General features: G+C 44.9%; 1 protein-coding gene across 1 annotated transcript in view; it reads left to right on the top strand.

Moving 5' to 3' along the window:
• Positions 1 to 18,211, top strand: part of ABCA13 (ATP binding cassette subfamily A member 13) — a 351,606-nt gene that overhangs the window by 105,158 nt on the left and 228,237 nt on the right. The window contains exons 27-28 of the mRNA XM_014524731.2: positions 4,912 to 5,089; positions 8,731 to 8,870. Of these exons, the coding sequence (XP_014380217.1) occupies positions 4,912 to 5,089; positions 8,731 to 8,870 (318 nt within the window). The remainder of the gene's footprint in view (positions 1 to 4,911; positions 5,090 to 8,730; positions 8,871 to 18,211) is intronic.

The raw sequence follows: 18,211 nt of genomic DNA, 5'->3' as shown, positions 1-18,211 counted from the left end.
CTCCCCGGGATGCTTCTTCCTTAGGTGCCTGGTCCTGCAGGGAAAAGAAATAGCTGTCAATTTCATCCTCCGCCTCCCTGATACCCCTCAGCCTGCTAACCTCCTCCCGGAGCTCCCTCACCTGCGCCTCCAGAGCCCTAAGATGGGCTCCTGCTGGACAGGTGTGGGGGCCCCCAATCTCTGCCCCCCCGACCCTGCTGGGGATCCCCCGCGGGCCAGGAGGTAGGGGGACATCAGCTCCCCCATGGCCTCGGTCTGGGTGGAGGCCTCAGACCAGCCCCGGGTAGGCTTGGCCCCTTGGGCAGAGGACCTAGCAGCACTCCTCGTCGACACCATTCTATAACTGCTCTTTGTAGATCTGTGTGGTGTCTACGCCCTACCCTTACAGGAGTCTCTCTCCTGGCCCTTCCTGCGCGCCCACCGGCGCAAACGCCAGCGTGCTCTTACAGAGCGCGCCTGTTTGTGCGCCCTGTTCGCACTGCGTGGCTCGGGAGCGCGGCTCCCTACCGGCTCAGCTATATGGGACCCGGGGGGCTTCCCCTCCGGATCCGGCTCAGCTGTGCTGGGTCCCTCTGCCCCACTTACTTTTGGGGGATCAGCTGTTGCTGCCTCCACTGCCGATTCCTTTGCTGCTGCTGCTGCTGCCGCCGCTGCCGCCGCCGCCTCCGGTCAGCAAGTTAGTAAGGGGGCACACGTGCGTGCGGGACACACGTGTGCCTGGATCCTCTCCTTCCAGCTGCTGGTTCCCGAGTGTAGACATGTAGACACTTGCCAAAAATCCGTTACTGCACATTAGGTTAATGCACAGTAACTTTAATCATGATTAATTGTATATGTAGAGTTGCCCTTTGAGAATAAATTTATTCATGGCCAGGACTTATTTATTCGTGAGCTAACCATACTTTTTAGTTCTAATAGTTCATCTGTCTGCCTGTTAGATCTGTGTTTATAGAGAGGAATCCTAGCCCCTCTCAGCTTGTTAGGAAAGTGAAAGCCAGGTTTCCTCTCACAAGCCTATCTCTTGTTAGATAGGCTCTCTATTTCCCTGATCTTTTTTCTTTGACAAAAATGATCTGTCTGCATTGTTCTAGATAAGGACTCAGCGTCCTGTATAATGCCATGTATGCTTCCTTATTTCTCCCCCAAATACTCCATGAAACATTGCTCTTACTTTGTTATGGCTGCATTACGTTGGTGGTACAGACCTCATTATAGGATTTTTAATATACCTTGGTCTTTCTCCTCCTCTATCAATTACTATTGATAAGTCTCTTGCTAGAGAAATCCATGGTCCTGAAGTGCAATCTTGCACTTTTTGCTATTATCCTGTTTCTGCTAATCTTGCCCTGAAGTCAGGTATTCATCTAGTTTTGGAGCCATACTTAGAGTATCTTTAATTTCCAGCCATCTTCACCACACTTCCCTTTCCTTGTTTGTCTTATTTATGAGGGTAGGGATCCTTTTATTCTTTGTCTTAATATCATTTGTAAAGTTTAAATCATCTTGATTTTTGGTAATTCTTACTTTATCCCTAGACTTTGATTCCCAAGGATTTCTTTGCTTTTCTAGCCCTTTTTCCCATTGGAGGCTTTCTACTTCTGTCAAATATCCTTTTTGATGTGGCTATTCAACTTATAAGGTCCTTCCTCCCACACTTTTACTACATGGCTGGGATGGATATTCTAGATAGAATTTTAAGGCAAAGATCCAAAATCGAAATCATCATCATATCTAAACACTTGAGCTAGTTAATTTCACTACCTGGTTCCCTTATTTCTCAGTTTGGCCTTTTGAAATCTAAAAACCTTAGGTACAGATCTATGTTTCTATTTAATTTAAACTAAACTTCTGATCACTCAGTCTAAGGTAATTTTCTGTGGCCAGCTAGTTTTCATTGTCCTTATTGCTTACCAATAATAAGCCAAGACTAGAATATGCTCTGGTTAGGTCAGTGACTATTTGGTGAAGTCTCTCAGCTGAATCATTCAGGAATAACTGGCCACAACCTTTATTAGAAACACCTTATTATGCATGCTATTGTGAAGATTTAAAATTCAGACTATTTTGATTGGGCTCACAGGGGTTCCCTCCTCTTGACTGCTGGGGAGTTGTTCTGTTTCTGCTCCTTGATTAGATGAGTCTGATCCTTAGAATCAGGTTTCTAACTCAAGTAGCCATGACTAAGAATTCAGGATTGATTTTTCTCGAATATTCTGCAGTATATAAAATTCACTCTTTTGATGAGCACTCCTATCACCAAATTCATTTGAATTCTATGGTTCATAGGGTTATTTAAGAGCTAGTTATAATTTATTTGCTATAATATTCACTGAAAGTGAAGACAAAAAATCAGGTGCCTGGGGCAGTGAACACTGTTTTTAAATAATACTCCATTGCACTGCATCAAGATTACTAAAAAGATTTCTCTCTTAATCAATATAAATCATTCATAATGTCATGGCTTCCAAACTGACCACACCTTATCACAGTGAGGGCGGCTAGGATCTGGAACCAACTTCCAAGGGAAGTGGTGCTCCTACTCTGGGGTTCTTCAAAAGGAGCCTAGATAATCACCTGGCTGGGGTCGTTTGACCCCAGCTTGCTTTCTGTCCTGCCCATGGCAGGGGGTCAGACTTGATGATCTGCTCAGGTCCCTTCTGACCCTACCAATTATGAAATTTAAAGCATAGTTCTACTTTGAAAACTGGCTTTGTTTAAAATAAGCAAAAAAACCCCATCATGTTTCTTATTTGTTGTGATCCACTTATTTCAATATCAAACACATACAGTTTATCGCATGGTTCTCCCCCTCCCCTACGAGTTCCAGTCTTGCAATCTCAAATTGAGATCTGAAAGTGTAATTCTGTTCTTTCTGACATATGCATCTGCCACAGGAATAAATATGAAGCCAGCCAAATGTGTCTGGGACCTGAAGGAAACAGTATATTTATAGTGGTGTAATTTTTAGGTTGGTTTTGTATACTGATCAGATACTTTGTATACATTGGAGCAGGCAGATTATAAATTTTCCCAGCTACCTGCATGCAGTAGGTGGCTATGACAATGCCTTGCTACTTGGCAGGAGAGTGCATAATAACTTGTATTGAGCAAATGTCTATCCAAGGGATAAGTTGCAAGCACTTTAACTTACAGTGCTGTAGTTTCACTGCCGTTTCCCATGGGATAATGCACCAGATTCAAGGAAAGCACACTGGCATAAAGGTGTATGTCTTGTATCTGCTCCTTGCTTACCCAACATAAAGGTTGATTACAATGATGTAAATGTCCAGGTTCTGTGTTACTCATTTGCAGTACAGTTGTCCTCTATTTATGTCCTCAGGTTCAACCATGCAATCTCACTGTTGGCTATACAGTTGAACAGTTGTAAGTGAACAATTAATTTGAACATTAATTTGATGGTGCACAAGCCATAAAAGCAGTCAGTTGTTCTTAAATAGTAGCATCAGCTCTGAAGAAGTGGCTGAAATATTCCTATGACTTCTGTTTAACTGAAGGTACCAATATGACTCAAACTAATATATAGAGGGGCACATGGCAGAGTGGCAAAGGTATCTTACTGCAACTTCAGAGGTGTGAGTTCAAGTCCTGATCTGTACTTGAAGGTAGCCCCCATTTGATCAAGATGTACATGTACCTGATCATTTGGGCTGGGAGTCAAAGGTGGCCAGGTATGACACTGGCCATGTCATTTACTCACGTGCCATTGCCTACAGAAATTGGAGTACCTTATCTACACCAGCTCAGTGGGCTTTTAGGCTCTAATGGACCTTTGACCTTGATCACATTATCATAGAAAAGAAGGGCTAGAAGGGACTTCAAGCAGTCATGGCAGGCAAAGCACCCTATACAAGAGTTTGTCTAACATATTCCTAATAACCTGTCATAACTACAAGGCACATTTGCACAAAAACACCAAGAACATCCTAACTTTCCACAAGTAAAGCACTGTCAGTGAATTGCTGCTGAGCTAGACTCAAGTGATCCAAAGAAGAGAACCATGCCTCCCACCACAAAGGAAGACAAAAACCCTAACAATCCATGCCAATTTATGGGGTAAAATCGCTTCCTGATCTTGAATGTGGCCATTAGGCTGACCCTGAACAGAGGGACAAGACCCCTGGGACAGGGAACCTCTAGTTTCTAATTCTAGAGGGAGTATCAGTGCACCACAGTCAAAAACCCCAGCCTTTTCTGCAGGCAACACCCAATACTTCTAAGGAAGGTGGAAAAAGCCCCCTGATACCTGTAACAACTAAAGGGGACAAAATTTAAAGAGCACAAGTGATAACTTAGATCATCTTCTCTTTGACAACTTTTTTTTTTAAACCACACCTACACTTTAATATTTTGGGGATTTTTTTTATTTTATCAAAGCTCTTGTTTTCATGGGAAACATTTCTGTCAGGTAAAGATGTTCTCTGTTTATTATTGCTGCTATCTTCATAATCTTTGCCAGAGGTATAATGTGTTCTGTCCCACGCCTGTTCTGCTGAGGACAGCAGACTGTGAAAAATGACAGTGTAATCCAGGAGCCCACAGTCTGGTTGTCCTGATGTTCCTATTCTTTTTCTGCCTAGTCAAGCCAGAAAAATATGACTGGTTTGAAAGATTAAAAAGTAGTATATTATGGCACTGCTTTTCACAAGAGTCCACTGGTGATTAGAGTGGTTGATATTTTTTCTGTGAAAAAGGTTGTCATGAGAACAGAAAAGAGCACAGTGTGCATCATTTCTTGTAGCCAGTCTGAATGCTCATGCTTTGTTGACTTCCTCAGATTCAGTAATGAAGATGAGTGTATGAGCTACCACTGGAACAAACTAAGTGTTTAGTGGATAGTCCAAGGCAGCTCTGTTTCAATTGGGTTTCTAGTCCTTTGTAATTGTTGTTTAGTTCTTACAGGGTGGTCAATCGAGAAGTTCTGCTATTGGATCCCTTCAGTCAGTAATCAAGGCAGTCTGTAAAGAGGAATCTTCATTCTTCAGCAATGCCAACATGTTCATTGACATGCCCAGAATCACAGAACTCTTGGAGGAGGATATGGCAAAATACAGCATTCCCAAAGACTCAAGTAAGAGAAAGTTCAATAATAAATTGCATACATGCACATTTACTGACATTTTTGCATCTTAAATGGAAATGTTGAAATAGCAACTTCATTTGAACTAGTTGGCATTGCAATTCTGAAATTACTGATGCACATTTTATTGCTAAGATATAATTATGGAAACAAGTAAGTCAGGTTACTTTTTGTATCCCTGTAAATAATCATAAATAGGATATTCTTGTCTTAGAGATGGCATATTTATTGGAAGATCATAGAATATTTAATATTAAAAACATTTTTAGATAGAAGCGTACGACTTGGCATTGTTCCGCTTTTTTGTGAACTTTAGTATTATTTTATGGTGACATATTAAGGCTTTGGGAATACAATCAGAGAAGGATGCATTTTTTCCTCCTATTTTGGTGTCATAGAAATGTTTGGCTACCTTACTGTACTCCACGTTAGTAAAATAAGTTGTCCATTCCCTGCTATTATCTTCGTTCTCATCCCTATGTATCCGAATAGGCTTCAGCAATATTTGACTAGCTTTCCTCTAGTCATCATCATTACTAGGTTTGGGAATTAACCATAAAATATTAACAAGATGTTATTAGATTGCCCTGTTGGCAGCCATGAGGGGGTGTTGACCTACATATAAACCCACAGGCCACCCTCTTACAATTCTATTATCTGTCCAGGAAGGTAATGCTGAGACTGCCTGGTAATACCCCACCACCCGTGTAGATGTGCAGTGTCTGGTGCCAGTCTTTATTACAACTGAACTGAGGTTGAAATATTACATCCATACAGGGCCAAGAACAGACAGTTTTCCCCAAACATCAATGATGCAACTGCACTTTTCTGGGGCACAGTTCTTTCCCTGGACTCCTCTTGACCTCATGTTGCCATAAACTTTTTCTTATAGAGACCTATGCAAGAAGTGGGCTACATTGGCTTTGTCTATATTTCTGCTGCAGAACCTCAAAGCACCAGTAAGGGTGTGAAGAGGCCCAACCCACCCACTCATGCCCTCAGGCATATTCCAAGCTTAGCAGTAACCTGATATGACTGCTCTGTACTCCCCTTCTAGTGCCCACTATCAAACCTGCTGGAGACTAGGGGCTTAGGCAGAGGGAACGAGCCTAGAGCCACCCTCCCTGGTGTATTTCCAATTTTGAGTGAGACTACAGACAGGTCTGGAAAGGGTGTACTTGAGTGCTGGGTCCTATTGGCATAGTCGCTATAAAAAACCCCAGTATGATAGTACTGCTATGAAATGTCCTGGAAACACCTATTCTTGTTGGTGCTCGCAACTCTACTTTGAAGTAGGGCTGTACGAAGCTTCAGTCCCTGATTTGATTCGGCGGAGATTTGGCCCAATTCACTGGCCAAATCTCTGAATCCAAACTGAATCAGAGGACCCTTTAATCTCCAGTCCACTTCTGGGTCCACTGGGGAGTGTAGAGGGGCCCCCCTGTGCCATCCTGGCCCAGCGACTGGTGCTGCCTGAGTCTGGGGGGGGGGTACCCAGGGTCCCCCTGCAGCCAATTGCTGAGCTGGGGGTGGTGCAGGGGGGCCCCCCAGCATATTCCCCGGCAGACCTGGAGGTGGACTGGAAGTACTTCTGGTCCACTTCTGGGTTTGCTGCTGAGCATGTGGGGGGCCCCCATGCACTCCTGTAGGATGCTCCATGTGCCCCAGTAAGCTGCGCTGGTACCTCGAGGTATGTAGAAAAAAACTTTTAAAGCTGTTTTTTTGCCTGACTCACTTATTCTCTGAATTGGCATCGAATCTTCAGATACAGATTCAGCCGAATCGATCAGGGACAGTGATCCCAATCAACAAATAGAATCACTGCCCCTGATTCGGGCTGAATGCGAATTTGAATTGAATAGGGCCCCCTTTGCACACCCTTACTAGGAAGTAGATACTGTTATGTTTTACATATAGAATAAGGCAAAGGGAAAGTATGCCTAAAATCATATAACAAGTCAGTCTGATTCTCAGTGGCCCTTCCTTCTGTACACTAATCATTGAACTTATGGCTTCTAGCCTTATGCCCCAAAACACTGGACAGCATGCTAAATATCCATGTTTGTTTAGGATTAACAAATGTTATGTGCTGTGTAAATACTGTTATACTTGTCTAGTCCCCTTGGAGCCTATGTTTAATTTTTCTGCAGTTACCATGTCTTTTTAAAAATGGCTTACCTTCTTAAAGACAGAATTATGGTGTGATATTGGCAAAGGACGGTGAGCTAGAAAATCCTTAGTCATTATGATATTTCTGACTTGCACTTACTGGTTTTAGGCAGGTCCTTTTAGCTTTCTGAAGTCCATTCTTCATGGTGAAATGCAGATGATAATACTCATGTGCTTCACAGAGGTGTTCTAACATTATATTTCTACTGTATGATAAATATGAAATATTTCCAAATCAGCTGCTAGCAAAGATGCCTGATAAAAGCAAAGCACAGCTATATAGGGACTGCTATATAGGGACTGTTCCTGCAAAGAGTATCTATCTCCCTGTGCCTGCTGAAATCTCTCTGGGAAGGACTGGGACCATATTTTGGAATGAGATTCTAAAGGACAAATATCCATAATTAAAACTTGTTTATCATGTGTTCTTAGGTAGTGAGAACACGTTTTTCAGTTAAGTAGTTGAAACTGATTGATTAAAAAAAAAAAAAAAATTAAGCACCATTCAGTTCAATGTTACAGCTGCAGCTCTCTGCAGCTTTCTGAAATAGAGTCCTTGCTATCTTTCTTTATAAAGAGAGCCAAGTTACATAAGAAAACAAGCTGCTGATTAGATTCACAAGTCACCTTCTCTTGTATATCTGGTCTCCCATATCTTAAAGAGCTTTTGAATTGCATGACATTTTATAGCAGTGCTTGTTTCTTCAGCAGTCACTTTATTTATGTGTACTTTGCATGTTGTTTCACTCTGAAGTGGTAACATACAGAGATTTTCAGATATGGGCAGATTATGAAGTATTTTAACTAAGAGACATGGGACTGAAAGGTGCCTGTTGGCCCATGGAATCTAGGCCCAAAGCTCTTTGAGTCCTGATGGCCTTTGATTTTAAGTAGAGGTTTTGGGTCCTCAACAACTCATAGCAAACTCTGGATAAACAAATTTAATATATCCATTAAGCAGTAATAACAGTACACTTGGGGCCTAGACTCATGACATGTTTTCACTGGTATAATCCCCTTTATGCTGCTATAAACAAAGTGTGGCCATGCAATCTATGGAGGCTTAACTAATTTAAATTAGGTGGAAAATTCATCTCAGAAAAATCAGGATTAAAACTGTATCAGTGTGTATGTTGTGTATTCACAGGTTTCTGGGGTTAATACTTTGTTATAGGCAGAAATGAGCTATTACTTGTTTTCCCTTCTGGTTTAGGCACTTTAATAATGCCTACTGTGAGCAAATACCCTGGAATACCTGCTCCTCTTTAATTCCAGTATAATTGACACTGGTATAAATGTGTTGTGTATCCAGGCCCTGAGAACTGAAGCTTTGCAGTAACTCGCAGGGTAGGACCTTATGTTGAAGTACATTGGCATTTTGTCACTGAACAAATCACCCACTCGAATAATCTCTTTTAAATGTGTTTTCCCCCCCCCCCATCTCTCCCTTCCTGCCCTCACAGCTCCATTTTGCTTGCAGCTTTATCAAGAAATTTTGCAGTCGACTAATGGGGCTTTGCTGTGGACCTTCCTGAAGCCCTTGCTACATGGAAAGATACTCTACACTTCCAACATTAAAAAGATCAATCTGGTGATGGAAAAGGTAAGCGCATGCTTTCTGATTATGTTAACTTAACTGAGTTTTTGTTACAAAAATTAATTGTAGAGTTAGATCTAAAAACTCCTCTAATTTAGAGAGCATTTATGTTCCTTGTTGGCCTTTACAATCAAGAGCTGTTTTTTGAATCCTGCTGCTTCCTCTTTACTTGGATTATCCATGGTTAATTGTAATTACTGTTACACAAGTGCTACCATGGTTTTCCCAGCCAGTGTGGACAAAGTCTAATTGTGCTACTTGGTATACCAAGAGTAGGATTCATGTGTTAGGTCTGTGAGAATAGGGAAGTATTTAATTTGGATTCAGCTGATTTGGAGGACAGTGATTTGATTCGGAGATTTGGGTCACTGTCCCGAATTGTTTTGGTCGAACTTGCTTCGAAAGATTCAGCGCTGATTCAGAGAGATTCGGTGACTGGCCATAGATTGTAACGGGGAATTACTGAAATACCTATAACTTTGTCATTTTGTGGCATATTTGAATGAAAACAGCAGGGATGGTAGCCCCTTTTGAGGTCATGAAGCCTGCCAAGTTTCAAGGAGAAGGGTGCAAGAGTTTCTGTGAATCTGCACCTCAAACTGTTCAAAGCTAAACTTGTGTCGTGTGTGTGTGTGTGTGTGTGTTAAGGTGCAGCAGGATGAAAACAGCAGGTATGGTAGCCTGTAACAGGGGCCCTTCCCAGTGCTGGTTAGATCTCTGCCTGCCCACCTGTTTCTGGGCCAACAGCCTGTCCCTTTTTTTCCTGCCACACTTTGATGGAAAACTGATTCAGATGTTTCCCAGGCAGGAGGCTGTCCATTTAGGTGTTCTGGGGTGACATCCATTCCACAGCTCCGTACCTCCCTTAACACCATGGCCCATGCCTCACACATTGAATTCTTCACCCCCTCCAGTTGTGGTCCCCTCTCTGGGACCTTTGGCTCCCCCTTAAGCCCTAGCCCTGCCTTCAGGTCAGTCAGAATTCTGAGTTTCTTGCTCTGGGCCTTCCCTCATGGTGGGCCCCTGGTGCTTTGACCCCGCTTTGGGTCCTGGCCCCAGTATGGACCAGTCAAGGGTACCTCTGATATCTTTTATTAGACCAACTAAATAGTTGGAAACATATATCTTAGTAAGCTTTTGGGTTTAAAAACCCTTTGTCAGGCTGAGGAAGCATCTGCAGTTGTTGTGTGCGCTCTTCCTGTGTGGAATGAATAGTAAAGAAGCCAAGAGGCTGGGCTGCAGGCAAGAAAGCCAGTCAGTAAAAATGTAAATTGAGGCATCAGGGAGTAAGAGAGAGGCTGGGGGAAGGGGAAGGGGACTGTAGCAGCCAGGTAAAAATGGAGAGGTACCTGGGGAGTCAGATATCAGGCAGGTTATAGTGTGTCATAAATCCAGTGTCTATACTGAGTCCATGAGTTTGTTGTTTCCAGGAGGCTGATGAAGTGAAGTTCATAGCCTCGTCTGTGAAAAGTGGTTTGTAAATTCAAACAACCACCGAACTTCGCTAACCAGTGAAGCACCGAACCATCACCACAAACCAACTTCTTACAGTCCAAAACACACTGAATGGATCCAGACCATGCCATGATAAGAAATACAAAACCTGCCAACATATTGCCAGTACCCCCACAATTACTACACCCCACAACAGAACCATCACCACTTCTAGATCTTATAACTACACATCCTGAAATGTTATATATCTCATCCAGTGCACTAAATGCCCTGATGGAAAACAACTGTGCACAAGAATGAATGCACATTGGAAATCTATTACAGACAAGAATACCCAACTAGGCTGAGGTGGGACTTGATGATCTGTTGAGGTCCCTTCCAACCCGAGTATCTATGAATCTATGAAACTACCTGTGGGGGCACATTTCTCACAAGAAAGCCACTCTGTCTCCAATCTCTCAGGCCTGATCCTCAAAGGGAATTTGCAAAGCACTTTTCACAGATGAGCCTATGAACTGCACTGCATCAGCCTCGTAGATAAAAAAAACTCATGGACTTAATACAGACATTGGATTTATGACAGCAACTGACTCCCCAGGTACCTTTCCACTTTTACCTGCTACTTGCCCCTTCTCCCCCCATTCCCAGCCTGTCCCTCACCCCCTGACACCTCAATTCACATTTTCAGTAACTAGCTTTCTTGCATGCATACCAGCCTCTGGCTTCATCACTATTCAGTCCGTCCAGGAAGAACAGGGGGCCTTCCCAGTGTGGGTGAGATCTTGGTCCGCCCACCTGTTTCTGGGCCAACTGCCCGCCCCTCTTTTTCATGCCACGCCTTGATGGAAAACCAATTCAGATATTTCCCAGGGAAGGGAGGCTGCCCATTTAGGCCCCTGATGTCTAGGGGTAACTTCCGTTCTGCAGCTTCATACCTCCCTTAAAACTGTGGCCCATGCCTCGCAGACTGCATCCCAGGCAGCTAAGCTCACCTGGAGCCTTGCAACTCCACTGCAACCAGCAAGCTTCTCAAAGATCTTATAGGTCTGGGCTTTCCCCAGCCAGGACTGTGCATGTGTGTGGTGGCTGGAGGTTATAAGGCATGTGGTGGCTGGAGGTATAAGGCCTACCCGGCTTTTACCAGGGAAGTTTGTGGTCCTGGCACTTTTGGGGGGTTCCTATGCTCTGGCAGTCCCACCAGGCCTCCCGACCCTGGCAGGGTACAGTTTTAGGTCATGCCCAGGACCTGGAGCCTCTTCCTTCCCCATAGCCCTAGTCCAGGGGTGGGCAATTATTTCGGGTGGAGGGCTGCTTACTGAGTTTTGGCAAGTCATCAAGGGCTGCATGACAGGCAGCCAGGGGCAGATAAATATTAATTTTCTAAATTTTTCAGGGGCCCCACGGTCTGGATGGAATAGCCTGGCAGGCCACATCTGGCCCACGGGCTGCATTTGCCCACCCCTGCCCTAGTCCATACCTCCAAGTTCATCCTGGCATGGGAGCTCAGCAGGGAGATTGTTCTTCCCCTGATAGCTGGTGATACAGTGAGTACCACCTCTAGCTCTGAGAGTGGGGCATTAAATGGTTTTAAAAAAAATTAAAAAGGAAATAGGTGCAGACAGAGCGGGGAGGGTGGTACTTGCTCTGTATGCAGGTGGAACTTGGTGAACCCTAGCAGCAGAAGGTTCACCTAGGATCCAAGGAGGTGTGGTGGGGTGTTGCAACATCTCCAGCAATGCGAACACCATCTCTCTTGGAACACTGGTTGGTGGACAGGACAGGTGTTCCTGGGCAACTGTAGCCAGATCCTGCCACATCTGGCTGCAGCTTGCCCAATAGGCTAAGGGGTCACAGTCCAGCTGCTCCATGTCCTCGATGAGATAAATAGCCACCAAGTCTCCACACTACCTGCCCGAGGCTGGGGTCTGGTGCCTCTGGATCCCACCATTGAAGCCATGCCCTTGGCCCACATTGGCAGTGGCTGTCATGGAGGAGACTGGCTGGTGCTGGGAGTGCTGGTACGGGAAAGTGGATCCCCCTCTTCCACATCCCCCGACCTCTGCCCTTCTGCCTCCCTGACTCTATTCACCAGCACCCCCGTCTAGTGATCCAGGGTTTTACAGGCACACACTCCCCTTCACCCTCGGGTCATACATGGCTGCCAGCATGTGGACCATACTGGTCTGCAACAGATCCAGCTGTTTTTTGATGCCCTCCTTGAGCCGCTTCACCAGTGCCTGCACCTCTGGTGACAGCAGCTTGCTCCAGCCAGGAACATTGATCCCCTGCAAGTTCATTTCTCAAGCTCCTTCATTACAGAGATCACCTGGCTAAGGAGGACATAGCCAGTGCTGAGGGTCTTGGTGGCCTTGAGGAGCAGCTTGAGGACCACTGAGATCTGGGAGATGATCTCCCACTCTGTTTTGTTAAGGGGGCCGCTGATCCCAATCTCCCCAAGCAAGGTCATCTCATGGATGGCCTTCTGTTGCTCAATCACAAGCTAAACTTGTGTCGTGTGTGTGTGTGTGTGTGTGTGTGTGTGTTAAGGTGCAGCAGGATGAAAACAGCAGGTATGGTAGCCTGTAACAGGGGCCCTTTCTAGAGTCAAGTATGTAGAATTCCACCAAGTCTCCACATTGTGCATGATTTTGTGCTGTGGGATGCTCAGCTCTGCCTGTTTATCTTGTAGCATCTTGCCCCCTTGTGTACTCAGGTAGAAGTAGTCCACCACCTTATGGCATCTTGAAATAAGCTGGCTGGTCATGATGGCACCGTCACCGGCAGCCCTGTCACCCTCCAAGCCATCCCTGACAATGAGGTGGAACTTGTGTGCCACACAGTGGATGCCAACAAAGCTGGCATCATGGAGGACCACCTTGACCATATTGGCCCCATTGTTGGTGACCATGAACCTGCAGATGAGCGCGCCCTGCCCAATGAGCCACCCCTGCACCATGCAGTTCATGGCCACTGGGATCTCCATTGCCATGGGGGACTCATTCATCACCTACACTTGAAGGAGAGCCCACTGACAGACTGACTGATCACACCAGTGCCCTATGAGGGAGAGGTAGGCATGATCCAGATGTCTGAGGTGAAGTGCAAGGCCACCTGTGGACCTGTCTTGTGCAGCTGCTCCCTCAAGTACTCTCTGCATGCCTCATACAGGGAGGGCACCATCGTCCTGCTAAAGGTGGTACATGCAGGCACTTAGTAGGATGGGGCCACGAGTGCCATGAGCCACCTGAAACCTTGACGCTCAACTAAGGAGAAGGGCTGGCCATCCAGAGCAAGCATCTTCCCAATGCTCTGGGTGACCTCGCTCGACCTTGCAATGCATCCCGCTTTGTCTGTGGCTTTCCCCCACTGATCCAGGGTGGCCTGCCTCTGCTTCATGGGGACAAGGGCTTTGGAGCGAGAGGTAGACTTCCCTTTGGGCACACTCCCACTGGTGCCAGGCTGAGGAGGAGCAAGGGGGTGCTGCCTCCTGAGATGCAGCAGCATCACTGTGGTGGTGAAGTGTTTCACCTCCTTGCCCCAGCTGATCTGCCTTTGGCAGTGCTGGCAGGTAGCATACCTGGGATCATCTGCCAACTCAAAATGATCCCACACTACACTCTCCCCCCGACTTCTGGGTTGCGGGTGGGGATCCTGCCTTATCCCCCTTCTCAGCAGGCAGAGGCACAACATCAGGGGAAGGAGCCACCTGCTCCCACAACCTTTTACGAAGTGCCTTCCAGAAGAGACCTGCCTGTAGGGGAACTTTGAGGGGTGTGGAGCACAAGTTCAGATTCCCCCTCCCTCCCTCCCCTGAATTTCCCTGGCTATGGCACTGAGCTCCCCTGGTTCCAGATCCAGCTCCTCCTCTGGTAATGGGAGGCTCATGCTGGGAGCTGAAATTGGGGTAGAGGAGACTGTCATGCTGGTGCTGGTGGCTATTTTTGGTATTAGTGGAGGTGGCGCAGGTGTAGGCATGGGTACTGCTCCCACTTGCTTGCTCCCACTAGCAGCAGAAGCCTCATGGTTGCTAGGGAAGAGGGTGCATCTAAGTTTGGGCACGGAGAACTTGTAGCTCTCCCTCTAGCCCCTCTCCCTCTCCTGCCAGAAGACCAGGCACCTGCCTTTCCAGCATGCTTCATAATGTTTGCTGAGCTGGAAAATCTGTGTGTGTGTGTCGCTTCTTGTACTCTTGAAGGCTCAGATCAAGTGTAGTATCTTGTATGTGTTTAATATGTGCGTGTGTGTGTGTTTACAGTATCTTCTATCTGCTTACTATATCTTCTGTGTTTACTAGATAGAAGAGACTAGATAGAGACTCTAGCAAAAGAGTGAAGAGGCTGACTAGGAAGCCAGCTGCTACAGCCAGTACCTTTCACACGCTGTTGTTTCTAGACAAACAGCTCACCAAAGAGACAGAAAGGCTTCACACAGAACCTTATATGCTGTTTCTATGTCCCTCCCACAGAGCACTGTGATTGGAACGAAACTCAGGGAAAGATCACAGTCACTGGTCAGCTACACATGTCAATATCGGAGCAGTCTTCCCCCCCTTCCCCCACACCTCTTCTCAGTTTCTGTTTCCCCACAAGACCACCTTTTCTGAATCACTGAATCTTTTTCCAAAACTTTTCCAAATCAATTCAGAGTTTCTTATGGGTCTCCCAATTCTATTCGGATTTGTGATTTGGCCGCTGAATCGGGCCAAATCTTCTCCAAATCGAATTGGCAACCAAAGCTTTGCATACCCCTGTCATGCATGTCTCAAAGGGAATCAGCTGCTAACTAAAGAGAAATTGAGTAACAAACTCCCATAGGTGGGTCTGAAAATCCAGTACAAATGCCATATGTTGCATTTCTTCCTAGTAAACAGAAGTGGGTTAGGTGTGCTCAGTTGTGCATGAGTGACTGAACTAGTGGAGTTGCTCCTTTAGTTCACTAAGACTGCATAAAGGTACGCATTTCTAGCGGTGGGAAATTTCCACCACTAAAAGTGACTCCAAGAGTAAAAACAGTACAGGTGGTCAGCCTGCAATTGTTTTCTTTCCCTTTCTCCTTGCGCCTTGTTGTGATGGGTGGTCCTGCTCTGGGGAAAGTATGGGGAGGAGCTGCTGCTCCAGTCTTCCCTTTCCCAGGGAGGGTGGAGCAGTGTGGGAAATTCTCTTCCCCCTCCTTACACTAGGGACTGTAGTGTCAGGAGTTGGTGGGGAACAGTGGGCAGCTGCTCCTCCCTTCTGATCTACAGAAGGGGCAGAAGCAGCTGTCCCTTGAACCTTCTCCAGATTGGGGTGACCTCAGTCTCCGGAAGGCATGGGAGTTTTCCTCTGGTGTGGGATTACTTCTGGTCCCTGGGAGGAGTTGAGCACTGGGGAGGTGTACAGGTATTTGTTTTCCTGGGAGAGTTTCTCCTGGGAGTGACATCTTCCGGTTGGGAGATGGATTATTTTTGTCCCAGAACACCATTTTTGTACTGGGAGAAACTGTGTGAACCACCTGTATATTCATGGCTTCTACCAGGAGGGCTACAATTCTCCTGGTAGGCATGTAACCCCTGTATGTGGGTGAAGATTAATTTTGTAGTCTTTTAGAAGACTGTTGTTGCAAATTTTCCTGCTTATTTTACCATGTATACATGGTTGACTTACTGATACCTGTGTGTGCTTGCATGATCAAAATTTCTTATTTTTCTAAGCTTTTTACCCAGGGTAACCACTATTTGGTTGGCCTTGAATAAGATTATAACTTTTCTCTTTGACAGAAACTAGTTTTTGTACTTCTCTAGACAATAACCCTACTTTAATCCAAGAGAATAATCCTACTTTAGGACAGTAGCTGTTTGGTGCTGCCACAATAGAAATAATAATAATCAGTTTTCTAAAAAGCTTGAAAGCCAGAGGCAAAAATTGTGTTTCTCTTGCAAGCACAAGATTCTTGCCATGGAATTTTTCTTATTACAGGAATAGTAATTTAGATTTATTTAAATGTGAAGCATTACTGCTTGCTAATGGTATACAGAAATTCAATAACTTTTAAATGAGATGGTAACTCTTTTCTATGTAAATGGAATTCAGCATAACATTCTGATTTCTGCCATGGAAAATAAAATGTTAAAAACTGCAGGTAAAATGATAGATATTAGAACTAGTTTGTAACTTCACAGTTTTCTTGTGAATCAAAAAATGGCTTTTTTGGTTTCCTATTTTACAGTTAAGATAAAGAACTGAGTTCAGGAGACAGGCCATTTCTCTTGTGGTCTGGTCTGCTTAGTTGAATATAATTCATTTTAAAACTTTAGCCAGCTAAAAATAAGCCTCTTTTCTGATTTTTACAGATGCAAAATCTAAAAAGTATCAGTTGTGATAGATGATAAAAACTCTAAAACCCTCAGAGTACAAAATTACATTCTGTATTACAATGACACTGAGAATAATGCATTGAAGACATCTCCACATTATTTTGCCAATTAGTATGCCAAGACCACTATCTTAAAAGGATCCAAGATAAGGCAGATTAATCTATCAGCATATGTTAAGTCCTACTATATGTCTTCAAGTGAAATTGAATCTGAGTAGCAGGGTTCTGACTGCCAAGGTACTTTAAATGAGATAATTTTACTTTATGCTTTCTTTTTAAAATTGTCTAAAACTACGTAGGGATTCTAGCAGATGTTTATAACACATTGACTCTATTAACATAGTTGGACCCAAAACACATCCATCAGCTCATTCAAGCAGTTGTGAAAATATAAATGCTAGACTTGTGAGATGATTGTAGATGCTTCACGCAAGGTCCTACCATGAATGTAGTCGTACCTCTTTCTTCTGCATATACTTATCAAATATTGTATTCTGAGACAATTCAGAAAAATGCAAATATAAATGTATCCAATTAATCACAAGTATTCTATATGAGTATTAAGCCCAGTCTTACAGCCCTTAAAACTCCCAATGAGGTGGAGGTGTTGGACTGTAGTAATGATGCCTCTTACCTGTGGTTCCTCAGAAAAAGCTAAGTAGAAAATTATAAGCCTAGTGAAGGACAGAAGTAAAATCAATGTTTGAATTTCAGGATAATTATCCTGTATTGGTTCATAGAATTGGGCTATCCTGTTTCAAGTTTGCCTGATACTGGTCTTCTGAAAAGGTACAGAAGATGGGGTTACAGGTTACCTTTAAAACATTCTAAAGCCACTTAAAATGGGAGTGTCCAAAGGGTGCTAAGTACTCTCTAAGTGTCTTAAAAGTTATGCGACTTCAGGAGAGTGTTATCTTTGAGCTGTTCTACTTAGATCAAGCTGGGTGGAACAAGGGTATTGTTAGCATGGAGATAAAAAGACAAATTTGCAGTTATTCAGCATGCCAGGATGCATGGTTCCCAGCCTCTCTACCCCTGACAGACTTTTAATCCTCCCAAGCTCTATTGCCCAGGGGGTGATACTGGCCCCAAGCCAATCTTCACCATCCACCCCCTGTGAATATGGTCACAGCTCAAATGGCACCACACTGTTGACTCTAAGGGCCCTAGGAGACCTGATCCAGGCCTCTGGACTGGAGGCCAGGCATGCAGTCCTCCCCTCAAAGGGTTAAGACTTTGCCCTACATCTTTTGTCTTCTTTCCTATCTGGGGGAAACTGATACTGGCCCCAAGCCAATCTTCACCATCCACCCCCTGTGAATATGGTCACAGCTCAAATGGCACCACACTGTTGACTCTAAGGGCCCTAGGAGACCTGATCCAGGCCTCTGGACTGGAGGCCAGGCATGCAGTCCTCCCCTCAAAGGGTTAAGACTTTGCCCTACATCTTTTGTCTTCTTTCCTATCTGGGGGAAACTGTGTGTGGGGGGGGGGGGGGGGGGTGGGCATGGCTCCTCTCCCCTAACCCCCGCACTTCTTTG

Source organism: Alligator sinensis, unplaced genomic scaffold (assembly GCF_000455745.1).
Source record: "Alligator sinensis unplaced genomic scaffold, ASM45574v1 scaffold82_1, whole genome shotgun sequence".
Classification (NCBI taxonomy): domain Eukaryota; kingdom Metazoa; phylum Chordata; order Crocodylia; family Alligatoridae; genus Alligator; species Alligator sinensis.
Note: the sequence above shows the minus strand (reverse complement) of the source record. Positions and strands in the feature narration are given on the sequence as shown.